The sequence below is a fragment of the Lupinus angustifolius genome, chromosome LG19, assembly GCF_001865875.1.
Source record: "Lupinus angustifolius cultivar Tanjil chromosome LG19, LupAngTanjil_v1.0, whole genome shotgun sequence".
NCBI classification, from domain to species: Eukaryota; Viridiplantae; Streptophyta; class Magnoliopsida; order Fabales; family Fabaceae; genus Lupinus; species Lupinus angustifolius.
Window position 1 is genome coordinate 314,756 of NC_032027.1, and position 14,816 is coordinate 329,571.

Sequence of the window (14,816 nt, forward strand, 5' to 3'; positions counted from 1 at the left end):
AAGAGAGAGAGAGAGAGAGAGAGAGAGAGAGAGAGAGAGAGAGAGAGAGAGAGAGAGAGAGAGAGAGAGAGAGAGAGAGAGAGAGAGAGAGAGAGAGAGAGAGAGAGAGAGAGAGAGAGAGAGAGAGAGAGATTCTTCGAAAATGGCATCAAGACCCATCGTTCCACTTCAACAACAACAAGCCAGAGGTATGATTTCTGGGTTTCTCTCTTTTCAGTTCATTCTATCTATTGAATCTTTCTCATATCATCCCAATGATTCCATTTTTTATATGTATTCAAATTTCTTCTAAGATCCCTAGATGAGAAAATCATTGTCTAGGACTTACAATTTTGTTAAGAACACATAAAAGTTTGGATTTGTATCTAAAGTTTGGGCTTTAGATACAAAGGTATTATTAACCTTTTCTAAATTTCTTAGATCAGAGAAAAATTAACATTTTCTGGGTTTTCTCACTAATCTTTTATCAAGCATAAAGATTTAGCATAGTGGGTTGCATGTTTATTATGAAAGATATTACCTTTTTGTTAATGAGAGGGTTTTGGTCTTGCAATGTCATAGGTGAGGGGGTCATAGGAGGAAGGAAGAAGCGTGTAGTACTTGGTGATATTGGGAATTTGGATCGTGTTAAAGGCGCCAATATCAATCTCAATCGCCCCATCACAAGGTAGTTGTTACCCTCTTTCTATCCCTATTGTTCTTGTTCTGATTCTTTTAGGAGTTTCTGTCAATAGTTGTTCTAGTCATACTCTTAATATGATCTCGTATTCTTGTTATGGTTTGGAATTTCTGTAATTAGTTGTTCAAGTAATACTGTTCTTTTTGTTATCCCTATTTTGTATCTCTTAAGAATGATATTTTTATGCTCCTTCTAGGAGTTTATGTGCACAACTACTTGCCAAAGCAGAAGCTGGTGAAAATAACAAGGTGAGGACAACTCTTTTCTTATAATTTGTTTCATTGTCTTGAATTCCTCATAAACACTGGTATGAATCAGCAAGAAGAATTAGTGATTCTTGGCAGGGATGTAGGAATAGTAGTGTTATTTAGAAAGAATGCAAGAAGAACAAGAATTGAAATTATAAGAGGTCTCATGACTTTTTCCTTGATTCCACATAATCTACTTCCCCATTACTACTCTTCTCCAAGAGCTAGTTCCCTATGTATAGCTTAATTAAGGATGATTTTAGGAAAAGTGTTACAATTAGGAAGTCTCTAACCAGATTTTCCTATTTCCCCTTCCATACATATTTTTAATATTAGGCTTAGGCCAAATCTTATCAATACCTCCCCTAAAAGAATTAACTTGTCTTCAAGTGGGAAGTCTCAAAATTTGTGTCTTGTATAGTAGCTGCCATTCCCCGAGTACAATAATGGCTAGGAAGATCCTGCCATTTAACCAACACTTCCAAATTTCCCTGATGATCCTTTCTAGTGTCAACAATGTCTTCTGGTAGAACTTTCAATTCTAGCTCTTCATTAAACATAGGTGGTCGTGGCTAGGCTATTGATGAGGCATGAGAGCTTTCTTCAGGAGTGATACATGAAATACTGATGAATCTTTGCCTGTGTAGGTAGAGCTAATTTATCGGCTATAGATCCCACCTTGCTAACCACTTGATAAGGGCCATAATAGTGTGGATCCAACTTGAAGTATACTCAATCATCTTCCTCAAATTCCACTATCCTTTTGTGCTTGTTAGCGTGCTGCTTCATCAGATTTTGTGCCTGGGATAGGTTGTGTTTCAACTCTTCTAAAATAGGCCCTTTGGGCAAATATCCTATTCACTTCCTCAACCTTAGAAAATATAGCCCCTGCTTTCAACAATATAGGAGGTTCTCTAACAGAAAAGCTCGAAAAGGGAACCTTCCAGCTGAGTTGTTATAGTTGGAATTAAAGCAGAACTTAGCCCAATGTAACCAGCCTCTTCACTTGACAACATAGAGATGACAAAATACATCATTTTCCTTGAAAGGGGCATTAGTCACATAATTCTCACTTCCTAGTTTGTATTGGCTTCACTTGACAACATAGAGATGGTAGAATACATCATTTTCCTTGAAAGGGCATTAATCACATAATTCTCACTTCCTAGTTTGTATTGGATTTCAAAATCCAATCAAACTAGTGTCACTGCTCATTTGAACAAAGCTCTTTTGGTCTATTCTGACCATATGCCTATTAGATAGTGTCTCCACTTTTGAATGGTTTGGACTAAGGTCATTAGCTCCCTCTCATACACAGACTTTTGTTGAGCCTTTAAGGAGAGTCCTTGACTCCAAAAGGTCAAACATCTTCCTCCTTGCATCAAAACAACCAACCTTTACTTGAAGCATTTGTCTCCACCACAAACTCCTTATTAAAATCAGGAACTGCAAGCATTGGTAGATCTACCATAGCAACCTTCAAACTCTCAAAAGTAGTGGTAGCTCACTAGCTCCTTCTGTCCAAATGAAAGCATCCTTCTTGAGTTCTATGAGGGGTTTGACTATCTTTTCATAACCCTTAACGAACCTTCTATAATACTCCGTGAGGCCCAAGAAACTTGCCTTTGATATTTGTAGGTTGAGGCCATGACTTCATATAATCCACCTTAGACAAATCAGCGTATATACCCCTTCCTGAAATGATCTGCCCAAATACTCAAGGCTAGTTTGACCAAAGCTACACTTTTTTTGAGTTGCCTTTAGTGTATTCTCAGCAAGTACTGCTTGTAGATGTTGGGTGGTATGACAAGCTATGTCAGGGCTATACACCAAGATGTCATCAAAGAAAATCAAGGTAAATTTCCTCAAGTAAGATTTTAGGACCTCATTCATTAGGGACCGAAAAGTAGAGGGGATTAATAAGCCTAAAGAGCATGACTAGGAACTCATAAGCTTCGACATTCCCTTCTTGTTTCAAAGAGAGTAACGATTCAAGGTTTTATATCATTGAGGGTGGGAAACGTCTCACCATTGCGATCTTGAAGCTTTCCCAGGTTGGAGAAGGGTTGCAACGTTCCCACCACTAGTACCAACTGAGGGCTCTGCCTTCCAACACAACCATGGCGGCCTGCATCCTTTCTTCCCCTTTGACTTCCATGAGAGCGAAGTATCGCTCCAATTTCTAGACCCATCCGTATGCGTCGTCGTCGAAAAAAATAGGAATCTCTAGTTTCCGCCACCTATTGTGATTTTGGTATTGCTTGCGACTATCAAATTCCTCATCGTTCTTGCATCCTTCCCCGACGAATGTATCTCCCCTTGAACTCCTAACAAGTGAGCATCTCCTCCATCTTCTTCATGCGTGCCTCATTAAGCATAAACGAAGCTCCTCACATTCTTGACGCATTTCCTCACGTTCTTGTGTCTAGCTATCGTCGTCTTTTACCATCCTTCGCGTCGATACCATACGTAGAGTAACAGCGGGTGTAACACCTCAGCCTTGACATGTGACCCCCAAAACCATGAATTTTACTAAGTATGCTACCTATTAAGCTTAAATACCCCCAAAAGTATTTTATTCCCCCTAAAGGGAGCCTCCCGTGACTCGAACCCATGTTCTCAGAAACTTATAGTCATCTATTCCATTAAATCGCTACCCCTAAACTACTGTACCTTATAATTTGTTTGAAAATGACAAGGTGAACACAACGCTCTTCTTATAATCTGTTTGATTGTTTTGAATTCCATTGCAGTAGCAGGTTACGATTGATTTCTGTTTTTTCTTTTCATTGCAGAATGTGGCTATTCCTAATGTAACCGGTCCAAAGCCTCAAGTTGCTGATGAAGTTGTTGCTAAAAGAAGAGTGGCACCAAAGCCAGCAGAGAAGAAAGTCACTGCAAAACCAAAGCCTGTTGAAGTCATTGAAATCAGCCCGGACAAAGAGGTTCAAAACGACAAGTTTGTAAACAAGAACAAGGAAGGAGATGCTCTCTCCAAAAAGAAATCACAAACACTTACTTCAGTCCTCACAGCTAGAAGCAAGGTTGATTAAACAAAAGCTCTCTGTATTTGAACAACCTTGTTATGATATCGCATCTTTACTTACAAGCTGTTGTGATGTTCTATTTCAGGCAGCATGTGGTTTGACTAAAAAACCAAAGGAGCAGATTGTCGACATTGATGCTGGCGATAGTGGCAATGAACTTGCCGCTGTGGAATATATTGAAGATATGTACAAGTTCTATAAGCTAGCAGAGGTATCACACATGTTTTTTTTTTTATCTTTCTATGTGTTGTGTAGCTGATAACTGATGTAATGTAATGACATTCTAATAATATTTTATTTACTATGCATGAAGAATGAGAGCCATCCACATCAGTATATGGATTCACAACCTGAGATAAACGAGAGGATGAGAGCCATATTAGTTGATTGGCTGATAGATGTTCACACCAAATTTGACCTTTCACCTGAAACCCTTTACCTCACCATCAACATAGTTGATCGGTTCCTCGCAGTCAAGACTGTGCCAAGGAGGGAACTGCAATTGGTTGGTGTTAGTGCCATGCTCATGGCATCCAAGTATGAAGAAATCTGGCCCCCTGAGGTGATTGTTCTATCAATAATCATGAAGTCTCTTCTATGTCAAACGAATTTATCCGGTGACTGAGATGATTATTAATACTTGTCCTTATCAGGTTAATGACTTTGTATGCCTCACAGATAGAGCATACACTCATGAACAGATACTAGTCATGGAGAAAATCATTCTAGGAAAGCTGGAATGGACTTTGACTGTGCCTACACCTTTTGTTTTCCTTACTCGTTTTATCAAGGCATCGGTTCCAGATCAAGAGGTGAGTGAAGTAACCTTTCCACTTCACATCTTTTATATATATGATTCACTTTCTTTTGTTCATTTACCATTTTAATAATCTCTGTCTGAAAAAACTCTGTTATTTGAATTGTTCAGTTGGAAAACATGGCTCATTTCTTTTCAGAGTTGGGAATGATGCATTATGCCACCTTAGTGTATTGTCCCTCAATGGTTGCTGCCTCAGCAGTCTTTGCAGCTAGGTGCACTTTGAACAAGACCCCTATTTGGAATGAAACACTTCAACTACATACCGGTTATTCAGAAGAACAACTCATGTAAATACAAGTCCTTTTTACTATTTACTACTGTTTTGTTTTCAACATTGTTATATGATTATGGTGCAAATGTATCTAACTTTGTATTTTTTTTCAAACAGGGATTGTGCCAGGTTGTTGGTAAGCTTCCATTCCACACTTGTGAATGGAAAGCTTAAGGTTCTGTATAGGAAGTATTCGGACCCGCAAAGACGAGCCGTAGCGATGCTTCCTCCGGCTAAGAATCTGATGCCTGAAAATTCTTGTGGGTCTAGAGTTTGAGGGGGAGGATTGGAACAATAACAAATAGTTTTTACAAGCTCAATTGTACTAATTGAAAACTATGAATGAAGAAAGTTATGTGTTGCAATGAAAATTCTGGGCATTATTGTATTGCTTTATTTTCATTCAAACATCATTGGAAGTTGTAACCTTAATGAACAAAGTAATGTTCACATGATTGATGATTTGGTTACAAGAAATGAGGTAAACTAAATATAATTCATGTTATTCCAATTATTAATTGACAATTTCAACTTTTAAATAATTAAATTGAAGATTAAGATGCATTTAATTTTTTATTTATCATCTTCTTAAACGTTGGTTGTGATAACACTTGATATGTTGTGAACCTTGTGAAATTTGAATATGACTTAATATTATGGGGAAAAACTATGGTGTTGAATGCTAAAATTTATTGTGCAAATGATTTTGGACACAGTGGAAAAAGGAAATAAAAATCCTATTAAAGGTCAAAACTGTGATTTTTTTGCCATCACATCAATAAAGGGTTAAAAAAAACTAGGGTTGAAAATGAGTTAAATCGAGTCGAATCAGAGTTCAACTTGGTCTAACTTGATGAAGATATGTTCCAATCAAAATTTGACTAAGTTCGAAATGAGTCATGCTTCCATCTCAATTTTGTCTTAATTGAATTTCACAAATTATTCAATTTGACTCGTTAGTTTAAATTAGTTTAACTTGTCTAACAAACTCTTTAATTGAACTCAAATGATGATTATTCAACATATAAAAAGTTAAGATTTTCTACATGTATATAGTTATACACACATGTTAAACGCATGAATCCAATGAGTCAAACTAAGTTTATCAAACTACGTAACAAGCCATGTTTTAAAAATATCAAATTAGTTTGGTTAGGTCCTATAAAAGACATACTTGTTCTTTAGAAAGATTTCAAAGAAATGAATAATCATCAAAATAAGATAACTCCCAAAATATCATATTTTAATATATTTTAGTCAAAATACAATAACATAACATTAATTCAGAAATTTATTAACCTTAAACTTAACCAACTTATATGATATATAATTTGTGTATTATTTTGATTGATAAATGATAAATGATGGAATAAGAAATAGTGATAATAAAGGTAACCCTAGTCAAAGTGAAAACACACACAGTCTTGGAGACTCATAGCACTCTCGATCGTTTCTGAGTGTTTGATCGCCACTCCTAATTGCACCACTTCAAAGGTACGATAACCCAATTCTCAAAATCCCATTTTTTTATAATTCTTTTATCATATTGCACACACATATAAAGGCACCCCAAGGTTGAAAGTTCGATTTCTGAGAGTAACACTTGTTTTGTTATGTGGGACAACTACGATCCCCGAAAGAAACCTTACCCAAAAAGGTGAGGATACCCTTGATAATACAAAAAAGGGTCAGCCGCAACTCTAAGATTGTTGCTTTTACCATGAGGTCATCAGTTCAAATCCTGAAACTGGCCTTGTGGGTAAGACTGCATACATCTGAAATAATGCCGTACTCTAATAGCGGCAGCCTCCTGTAGTGGGCCACCCTTATATATATATATATATACACACAATTGATGAATTGAAGCAAATAAAGGTTTCACTAATACAAGTAGCCATAAGTATTATTTAGTAGCATTTTGGATCAATTCACTTACTCATCTTATACTAATCTGGTTAGTGGTTACTGTATGCTGTTTCACAGGACTTTCAAACACTATAAATGGCTTACAGACGTAGCCTCTTGATAAGAGGGAACCTTGATCGGAAATGCCGCTCGTCTTTCGGTTATGTTATCCATAGTGATGAACGGAAACATGAACACCCTGATGAAAAATCATCTTCAGTAGGTATTAGTAACTTTATCCAAAAAAGGTCCTTTGTTAGCTCTCTTAATGGATCTATGGGGTTTAATACCTCGTCTCGAGGTACAATGCTTTCAAACAGATTCCTTGCTCCGTGCTCTGGATATGATTTCTGCCGATATATGTCAACTGCCAATCAGGGTTCCGATAAGATTGATATAATGACCGATGTAGCTGAGGTTCTTTCTGACACGACTGTAGAAGCTGTAGCTTCTCAGGCTCCCATTGTTAATGAAGTTGCAATTGCTGCTGCTGATTCATATTTACCAGTGAAGTTCTTGCAGTACACTATAGATGCTGTCCATTGCTACACTGGCTTAAACTGGTGAGTTTATGCTTGTCCTATATATTTACTTTTAAACCGAGCTACTAAATACTACTGAATCTATACAACCAGTCTGAGTTCTTAGTGAATTCCAAAATAGATCAGATTGACACTCTTGTATGTGTTCTCGTTAGTGTTTTTTTAATAACAAGATTCTCGGTGTGAATCATAAGTTCCTTTAGTTTTTCAGTTGATATATTTGACTTGTATGCATGTATAAGTTTTCCTTTAGTTTTTCAGTGTTACTTTATAAGGTATTTGTCTTTCACGACGCATGTATAGTATATCTTGCTCTTGCTTCTTAAAATACAGAATGTCATTTCAGATGGGAATGCATTTTATTTTATTCATAGCAAATAATATCAGAATTGGAATCTCAGCTTCTTTTAGGACAATTCAAAATTTAGTGGGGTTTAAGATTTTGAGACTATACTAGCAAGATTGTTCTTGTAGAATGATAGATATCCTACTACTAGAGTCTACGTAAGGCAATGGATGAGTCGTGCATTGGGACATCCTTGTAATTTACCTACCTGGACATGTAACAGAGGGGAGAGAGAAGCATGAGAGCATTCTGTTAGAAGGGAGGCTTGAGTGAGTTACTCCGAATTGCGTATGAGGGATTTTGCTGGAGATGGACGGTTTAGGGCTGGGATTCTCTCCATTTTGCATTTGTTTCTTTTCTGATATGTTGTTATTCTAATAATTCCAGTGAAGTTAATAATGCAAGTTCCTAACAAATTGGTAATTTGGTATCACTGTATCAGAGCTCCCGATCATGGGAGATCTGGACAGTTAAGAAAAGGATGGACTAGGGATGGTGGAGGATTGAAGGGATGACCAAGGAGTGCCACGAGGGGATGAAGAGGGTAGAAGATATGTTGGTGGAGTTACCACATCGAAGAGGGTGTGAACAGAAAATAGTCCAAGGCTGGTTGAGGAAATGAGTTTAGGAGGCAAGGCTGGTAGCAGACCGATTGAACCTAGACTCTTGTTACAGGATTTGTAATACATTATGCATATTCTGGGATTTGATTCTTCTATGGCTTGTTTATTCATAGTTCATCAATGATTTGATGGCACGGATTTTGAAAGGAAACTCTTCTCACTTTATTCTCCTTTGTTTCAGGTGGGCAGCCATAGTTCTATCAACCCTAGTGATTCGGAGTGCAACAGTTCCACTCTTAATAAATCAACTAAAGGCCACTTCTAAGCTTTCGGTATGTTGTGCTGCTTGTTGCTCTGTCTTTGTTTCTTGTTAAAATAAAGTAATGGCAATGCATTTTTTTGTTCTCTCCTCCAATGTCGTGATCGGAGTAGACTCAATTTAAACATTAGAAGGGAACTATTTCCTCCTCATTCCATTTCTCCTCTTTCAATTAAAATCTCCCTAACATGGGTTGGACGGTTAATTCCCTCATTTTCCAGCTCTCTTCCCTCTTTTTTTTATTTTCCCCTTTTTTCCAGAAAGATCCTCAAGCTTGCTGATGTTTTTATATCTATAGTCTATAATGTACTTCTATATTTTGATTTGTGTACATGTATGTTGCAGCTAATGAGGCCTAAGATGGAGGCGATAAGGGAACGGATGCAAGAACAGGTAATGATGTTATATGTCATCAACTCATTTTTTAATGTCCGGTGATAGTGGATGCAGTGCTACACTATTATATTGATATGCAAGTGTGGTATGCTAGGTAGATCTAACAAGTTTGATTGCCTTGTTTCTGAATATTTTAGTTTGAATTGACAAATATTCTGAAGATTTTAGTTTGTTCATGTGTTAGGTATCTGACCTTGTGATTTATGTCTTGTGACTAGATTTATTTTTGTACAAGAGGACTTGGATGACAATAATGGTGTAATGAATGGGGAGGAACATGACGATAGAGAGCAACAAGAGTTTAAGAAAGATAATAAATCTTAAGCCTACTTTAAGCAAATCCAGTAAGGCCCCATTTGGATTGAAATTAGGCTCAACAATCAAACTTCATAATTGGAAATGGAATTCAGCTATCAAAATTTAAATTTCATCTTTCTATGCCTTTTATTATTGGGATTCCAAGGAATTGAAAATCAACCAAGTAAAACCCTTACCAATTATTAGTTTGGAGTTTCCAGGTGTAGAATTAAGAATACGCATTGTGTTGTCCCCACACCTGTGTTTTTTTACTCACTTTGAAATTCCCTCATCTTTGTCTGTCTTGTTTTGGATTATCTTACATGTATGCTATAGAACGGTTTATTAGAAACAACTTTTTCTCTGATCACAATAACATTCATTTCAGGCCATGGATCCTGCAGCTGTTGCTGATGGTCAGAAGGAATTCAAGAAGCTATTCAAAGAGTAAGTGGATTCTTTGGTTGCTGGTAAAGGACACTCTTTACAATTATGTGGTCTCTTTCAGTCTATAGCTACTCTGAGAGCATGTTCAGTAAAAAAACTTATTTTACCACATTATGGATCATTTCTTTCACTAAATGTCATTTTCTCTCTGGTGGTCATATGCAGATATGGTGTGAGTCCGTTTACGCCATTGAAAGGGCTCTTTATTCAAGGTCCTATCTTTGTCAGTTTTTTCCTTGCGGTGAGATGACTTTTGATTTGATTTTCTCCCTAACTGTAGGATTTTATGGAAAAGAAACCTTTATATCTTTTTATAACTATTCACATGCTTTGGTTAATGGTAGATAAACAATATGGCTGAGAAGGTGCCATCATTTAAGCAAGGTGGAGCCTTCTGGTTTATGGATCTCACTACTCCAGATACCTTATACGTTCTTCCAGTTTTGACTGCATTATCATTCTTAATAACAGTAGAGGTGAGCATTTCCTTTTGAGAAACTTCTCTTTCATCTTTGATTTCAGTTCTCTTTTTAGATTAATCCTCTGAATTCTTCTCTGAATGACTGTTTCTCTTGCTTTTCTTGTTGAATCTTATTCCACTAATCTGCTATAAAACCAGCCACTTCATACGATATGAGACTCTAGTTTTGAATTGAGTTGGCCAGAGTGGTGTTATCTGTTATATTTTAATTCCTATTTAGATGAATTATTTTCACATTATTCTGCAGTGTAATATGCAAGAAGGCTTGGAAGGAAACCCTGTCGCTGGCACCATGAAAAATGTCTCTAGGGGTCTTGCTGTTCTTACAGTTCCTTTTACCATGGGATTTCCAAAGGTAAACTTTCCTAGCTTGGCTTTTTTAGGAACAAATAACTTCCCTTTTTTCCACCTGTCTCTGCGTTTGAAATAATTTATTTTATGAACTTAGAAGGACCATATCATGGAGATTTAACAAAATTCTACGTTTGATGTCGACTGCCTAACAACGTAAAACTTTGTCGAATATCAATGATATGGATCTACTCCTAATCAAATAAGTAAACAAGTAACTGCTTAACGATAAAATTCCTAAAGCAAAATAACAACAACAACCAAGCCTTAAGCCATTGATTTTTGTAGATATTAATATCGTAATTAAATGCTAACTGAAGGATATAATAAGCAAAGGAAACATTTCTGGAGTCCCTACTTTTATGTATAGCTTAGGATAGAGAGATTATTGATTATCCATTTTTTGTTGACATGTATTCTTAATAATTTTTGAAATATATTTTATCGGTATTCGGTAATATCTGGTGGTGCACATTGGTCTCATTAATGGCAGAAATATTATCATATGGCTGATTGAGAAACAAAAGGAGTGCTTGCCTATTTTTTGTAACTATATTTTTTGCTTTTGTTTGTCATTCTATGTAGTTTGAACTTGTGTTTGTTTATAATTGTGCAGGCTATATTTTGTTACTGGGTGACATCAAATTTGTTTTCGCTTGTTTATGGACTTGGTAAGGCGTTTTAAAATTTTCTTCTGCAATAGTACTTTATCTTTTCCATTATTCACCACTTCAATGCCCAGAAAGTTGGATATGTTTTCATGAAATATATTTTGCTTGGGATATCGATTATGCCATGGGCTTCATTCATTATTGGATATAGACTAGACTGTATAATGCCACATATTGAAGAATCCATGCCTCTGGCAGTTGATATACTTTCAAGTGTACCCTTATCTATATCCTTGATGAACTGACAATCCTTTACTGCAAGCTTGACTCATCGGTCTAATGTTTTGAACATATCGCTCAATCGAGTGACTGTCTGACAAAATCGTTACAATCTGTTTACTTAGCAGTCATTAGAATTTTGTGTTACTAGTTATTACTAATTACTTATCTGTTTTTCTTTTTAAATTTTCAAAGCAGTAGATTTTCTTTAAGGTCATGTGTCCTAAAATATTGGTAGGCCTTATAGTAAGACTAGTTTTGAGGGTGAGCTTGGTAAAATGATAAAGTTGTTGCCTTCTGACCTCGATCGTAATCACGTTTCAAATCCTTGAAACAACCTCTTTGCTTGTGGGGTAAGACTGCATACAGACCTTTCTCAAATGCCTCGAAATATGAGCCCGTGTACCGGGTCACCCTTTTTTCTTAGGCTTATAAAACCCAAGTATGAAGCTGTAATTCATGTATGATAAAAGGGGTCATGGTTTTCATTTTAAAATTTGTTATATGCTCATGTTTTGTTTTAAAAATCCCTATATAATCTCTCTTTCTGATTTTGCAGTGCTTAAAGTCCCTGGGGTAAAGAAAACTTTGGGTCTTCCTGAAATGCCTGCACCAGCACCTGCTACTACTACTACTACCAGTGCTCCACAATCTCCCTTTTCTATATTTCCAGCACTAAAAAAAGCAGCATCTGTGACAAATGGGTCAAATTCATTGCCAAATGAAGCACCAAAACTTTCAGATAAAAAGATATCTTCTTCTTCTGTTATCAGTCAAAGGCTTAGAAGTTTAGAGAAACAAGTTAAAGGAAGAAAGAAAAACAACAAGAAATGAGGCTACCACCTAGTTTATATTGCTAACATCATGAGATTTTGTTATATTCTATTATCCTCGGATGAGGTGAAAATTACAAGTAATAAAATTCATAGTAATTTTGCTGAGGAACTAGGAAATTGATATTTAATGTGTACTCCATGGAGAGCTTTATAATTTTATTTTTATTTAATCTTTCATTCTTGATTTTTATTTCGTGGTAATTGGAATATCTTTAGGAAGATTATTACAAACATGAAATGATTAATAATAAGAGGTAACGAAAAAACTCCTACTTATTTATTGGTTGTTCCATTTAACATTATGAAACATATGCAAAATGCATTTAAATATTAAGTTGGATTAGTATGATTGCACAATTGCATTTGTGAAAGGAGTAGTGAAACTAAGAGAGGGACAAAATTGTTGGCAGATTATTAGGGTGGAAATAATGATGATAAATCATGAAGCTTTGAGACATAGTTATTAAAACCCCAAACCGGTATTATACTGGATAAGTATTGAAACTGGTGTAAACTGGCCGGATTTCGTTAAAACCGGTGAAAATTTTATTGAACTGGCCGGTTTGCACATATAATATTTTAATTATTAAATAGGACGAGTTGCACTGTTCCACACCAAAGAAGCCAAGAGCGTTTACACTTTCCCCTTCTCTTCCAATCTCATTCCATCATCTCTTCCATCATCTTCTTCACTTCTCCAATTTCTTTCATACTCTTCCATCATCTTCTTCGATTCACTTTTCATCAATCTCCGTCCACTAACATATCATCTTCCAGTCTTCCAATCTTTTGAATTTGAGGTAACACCACACTCTTTGGTTATATCTTTGTCTCATTTTTGCTGCATTTTCTCACACTAATTGTTCATTATGTAGTCTAATTCATTATTATAACTTATGAACTTTCAACTTCAACTACCTTATGAGATTTCATGTAGCTTATAGTAATGACAAACAGAACCTTTGATGTATAAAATGAATGCAGGGATTGTTATGAAGGTTCATTGTTATATTTATATGGCTGTGTCTTCAACTTGTGAGTGTGGGTCCTAGTTGGATGGATAAGTACCAAATTTTAATGTGTTCTAAACTTATCTTTTTGAGTACCTAGTGATTATAGGTTTCTATATATATATATATATATATAAGCAGATATGTTCGGTTAATCGGTTTAACCAGGATGCGGTTTAATAACTGAAACACCCGGTTGAACCTGTACTACTATACCAGTACCTTGACCTAACAACATTGCTTTGAAAGATTATTAATTAAGGTAATAAAACAGAAGAATGATATTTGGATGGTTAAGATTAATAATTAATTATCGGTAGCACAATTAGATCCTCATATGAACTAAAAAGTCAAAATTCGATTTTGATAGCGATAGTTGTTAGACAAAATAGTCTATCTTAAATGTTTTTATTTATTCAATAGTGCACTGTTTCATTTTTTGTACTACTTTTATGAATTATCACTTTTGATGGTTAGAAAAAATTATTTAAGTAAAAAATCGAGGCTTTTGAAAGATTCTGAAAAGTGGAAAGCAGAGAGCAGAAAGAAGTGATGGGAGGAAGAGATTATGCGAAAAGAATAAGCATTGGAATGAAGAAAATAAGCAAAGCGCCATGGTACGATTCTTTCATGGCCGCTGCTACTTCCGCCATCAAAGAAAGGTTACCATTCGTTGATATCATTGTTCATGTCAGAGACGCTAGGGTATCATATCATACCATACTATACATACAATTTCCTTATCTTAATTTCTTTTACTTATTTTAACCTATTTTCATTTTCAATTTTTAGATTCCATTCTCTTCAGAATGCGAGTTATTAAGAAACTACACAGGTTCTTCGAGACATATTATAGCACTCAACAAAATGGATCTTGCTGGTGGATCAGCTTTGAAGTCATGGATGGAATATTTTAGGGAAAATAATTTCATATGTTGTGGAGTCAATGCTCATAACAAAGACAACATTAGAGAGGTAACCTCAACGGATTTGCATCAATTTCTATTTGCTACGTTTAGACTAAGGTTTTGATTCTATAAAGAAGCAAATGAATGTGACACTATGCTATTCTACGGTGTCTATGGCCGGAAAGTGTTGCTAGAATTTTTTAGGACTCTTTTTCGATGCTAGACTTCATTTGACATTGTGTTACTCTTTTAGTCTCTTTAGGGATATATTTTTGTTAGATATGCAAAGAGATTGGATTGCTTTCTAGCATGACTCAATCACATAGGTTCCTTTTGTTTCTTTTTTCTTTGTGTGCGGGGTGAGATTTTTTTCCCGACTTTAAACATCATACAACCGTAACAGGTATCAATAGGAGATTCTGAATAATGTTTATCCTATGTTGTTGCCATTCCTTTTGGT

General features: G+C 35.8%; 3 protein-coding genes across 4 annotated transcripts in view; all 3 read left to right on the plus strand.

Moving 5' to 3' along the window:
* Positions 101–5,394, plus strand: LOC109334309 (G2/mitotic-specific cyclin S13-7-like). The gene is made up of 9 exons (XM_019570010.1): positions 101–188; positions 562–667; positions 876–927; positions 3,723–3,971; positions 4,060–4,185; positions 4,288–4,536; positions 4,628–4,786; positions 4,903–5,081; positions 5,183–5,394. Exons 1-9 carry the CDS (start codon positions 143–145, stop codon positions 5,340–5,342), a joined length of 1,326 nt encoding a protein of 441 aa, XP_019425555.1. The 5' UTR covers positions 101–142; the 3' UTR covers positions 5,343–5,394.
* LOC109334310 (mitochondrial inner membrane protein OXA1-like) lies at positions 6,467–12,546 on the plus strand. Of its 2 annotated transcripts, none has more exons than XM_019570011.1 (10): positions 6,467–6,559; positions 7,049–7,533; positions 8,663–8,753; positions 9,086–9,133; positions 9,822–9,880; positions 10,046–10,121; positions 10,225–10,356; positions 10,609–10,716; positions 11,329–11,383; positions 12,162–12,546. In XM_019570011.1, exons 2-10 carry the CDS (start codon positions 7,067–7,069, stop codon positions 12,434–12,436), a joined length of 1,311 nt encoding a protein of 436 aa, XP_019425556.1. In that variant the 5' UTR covers positions 6,467–6,559; positions 7,049–7,066; the 3' UTR covers positions 12,437–12,546. The 2 variants fall into 2 exon arrangements, with proteins under 2 accessions (XP_019425556.1, XP_019425557.1); XM_019570012.1 differs by having other exon boundaries at positions 6,498–6,530; positions 7,043–7,533.
* LOC109334207 (DAR GTPase 2, mitochondrial) overlaps positions 13,942–14,816 on the plus strand; it is a 3,526-nt gene continuing 2,651 nt past the window's right edge. The window contains exons 1-2 of the mRNA XM_019569840.1: positions 13,942–14,153; positions 14,241–14,423. Coding sequence (XP_019425385.1) covers positions 14,001–14,153; positions 14,241–14,423 — 336 coding nt within the window. The 5' untranslated portion in view covers positions 13,942–14,000. The remainder of the gene's footprint in view (positions 14,154–14,240; positions 14,424–14,816) is intronic.

Bases quoted from the DNA above. Each gene is read 5' to 3' on its own strand.
- LOC109334309 (XM_019570010.1), top strand. From the start codon at position 143: ATGGCATCAAGACCCATCGTTCCACTTCAACAACAACAAGCCAGAG. The intron at 928-3,722 runs GTGAGGACAACT...TTTTCATTGCAG, and splicing joins AAGCTGGTGAAAATAACAAG to AATGTGGCTATTCCTAATGT. The intron at 4,537-4,627 runs GTGATTGTTCTA...TGTCCTTATCAG, and splicing joins AAGAAATCTGGCCCCCTGAG to GTTAATGACTTTGTATGCCT.
- LOC109334310 (XM_019570011.1), top strand. From the start codon at position 7,067: ATGGCTTACAGACGTAGCCTCTTGATAAGAGGGAACCTTGATCGGAAA. The intron at 7,534-8,662 runs GTGAGTTTATGC...CCTTTGTTTCAG, and splicing joins TGCTACACTGGCTTAAACTG to GTGGGCAGCCATAGTTCTAT. The intron at 9,134-9,821 runs GTAATGATGTTA...CATTCATTTCAG, and splicing joins GGGAACGGATGCAAGAACAG to GCCATGGATCCTGCAGCTGT.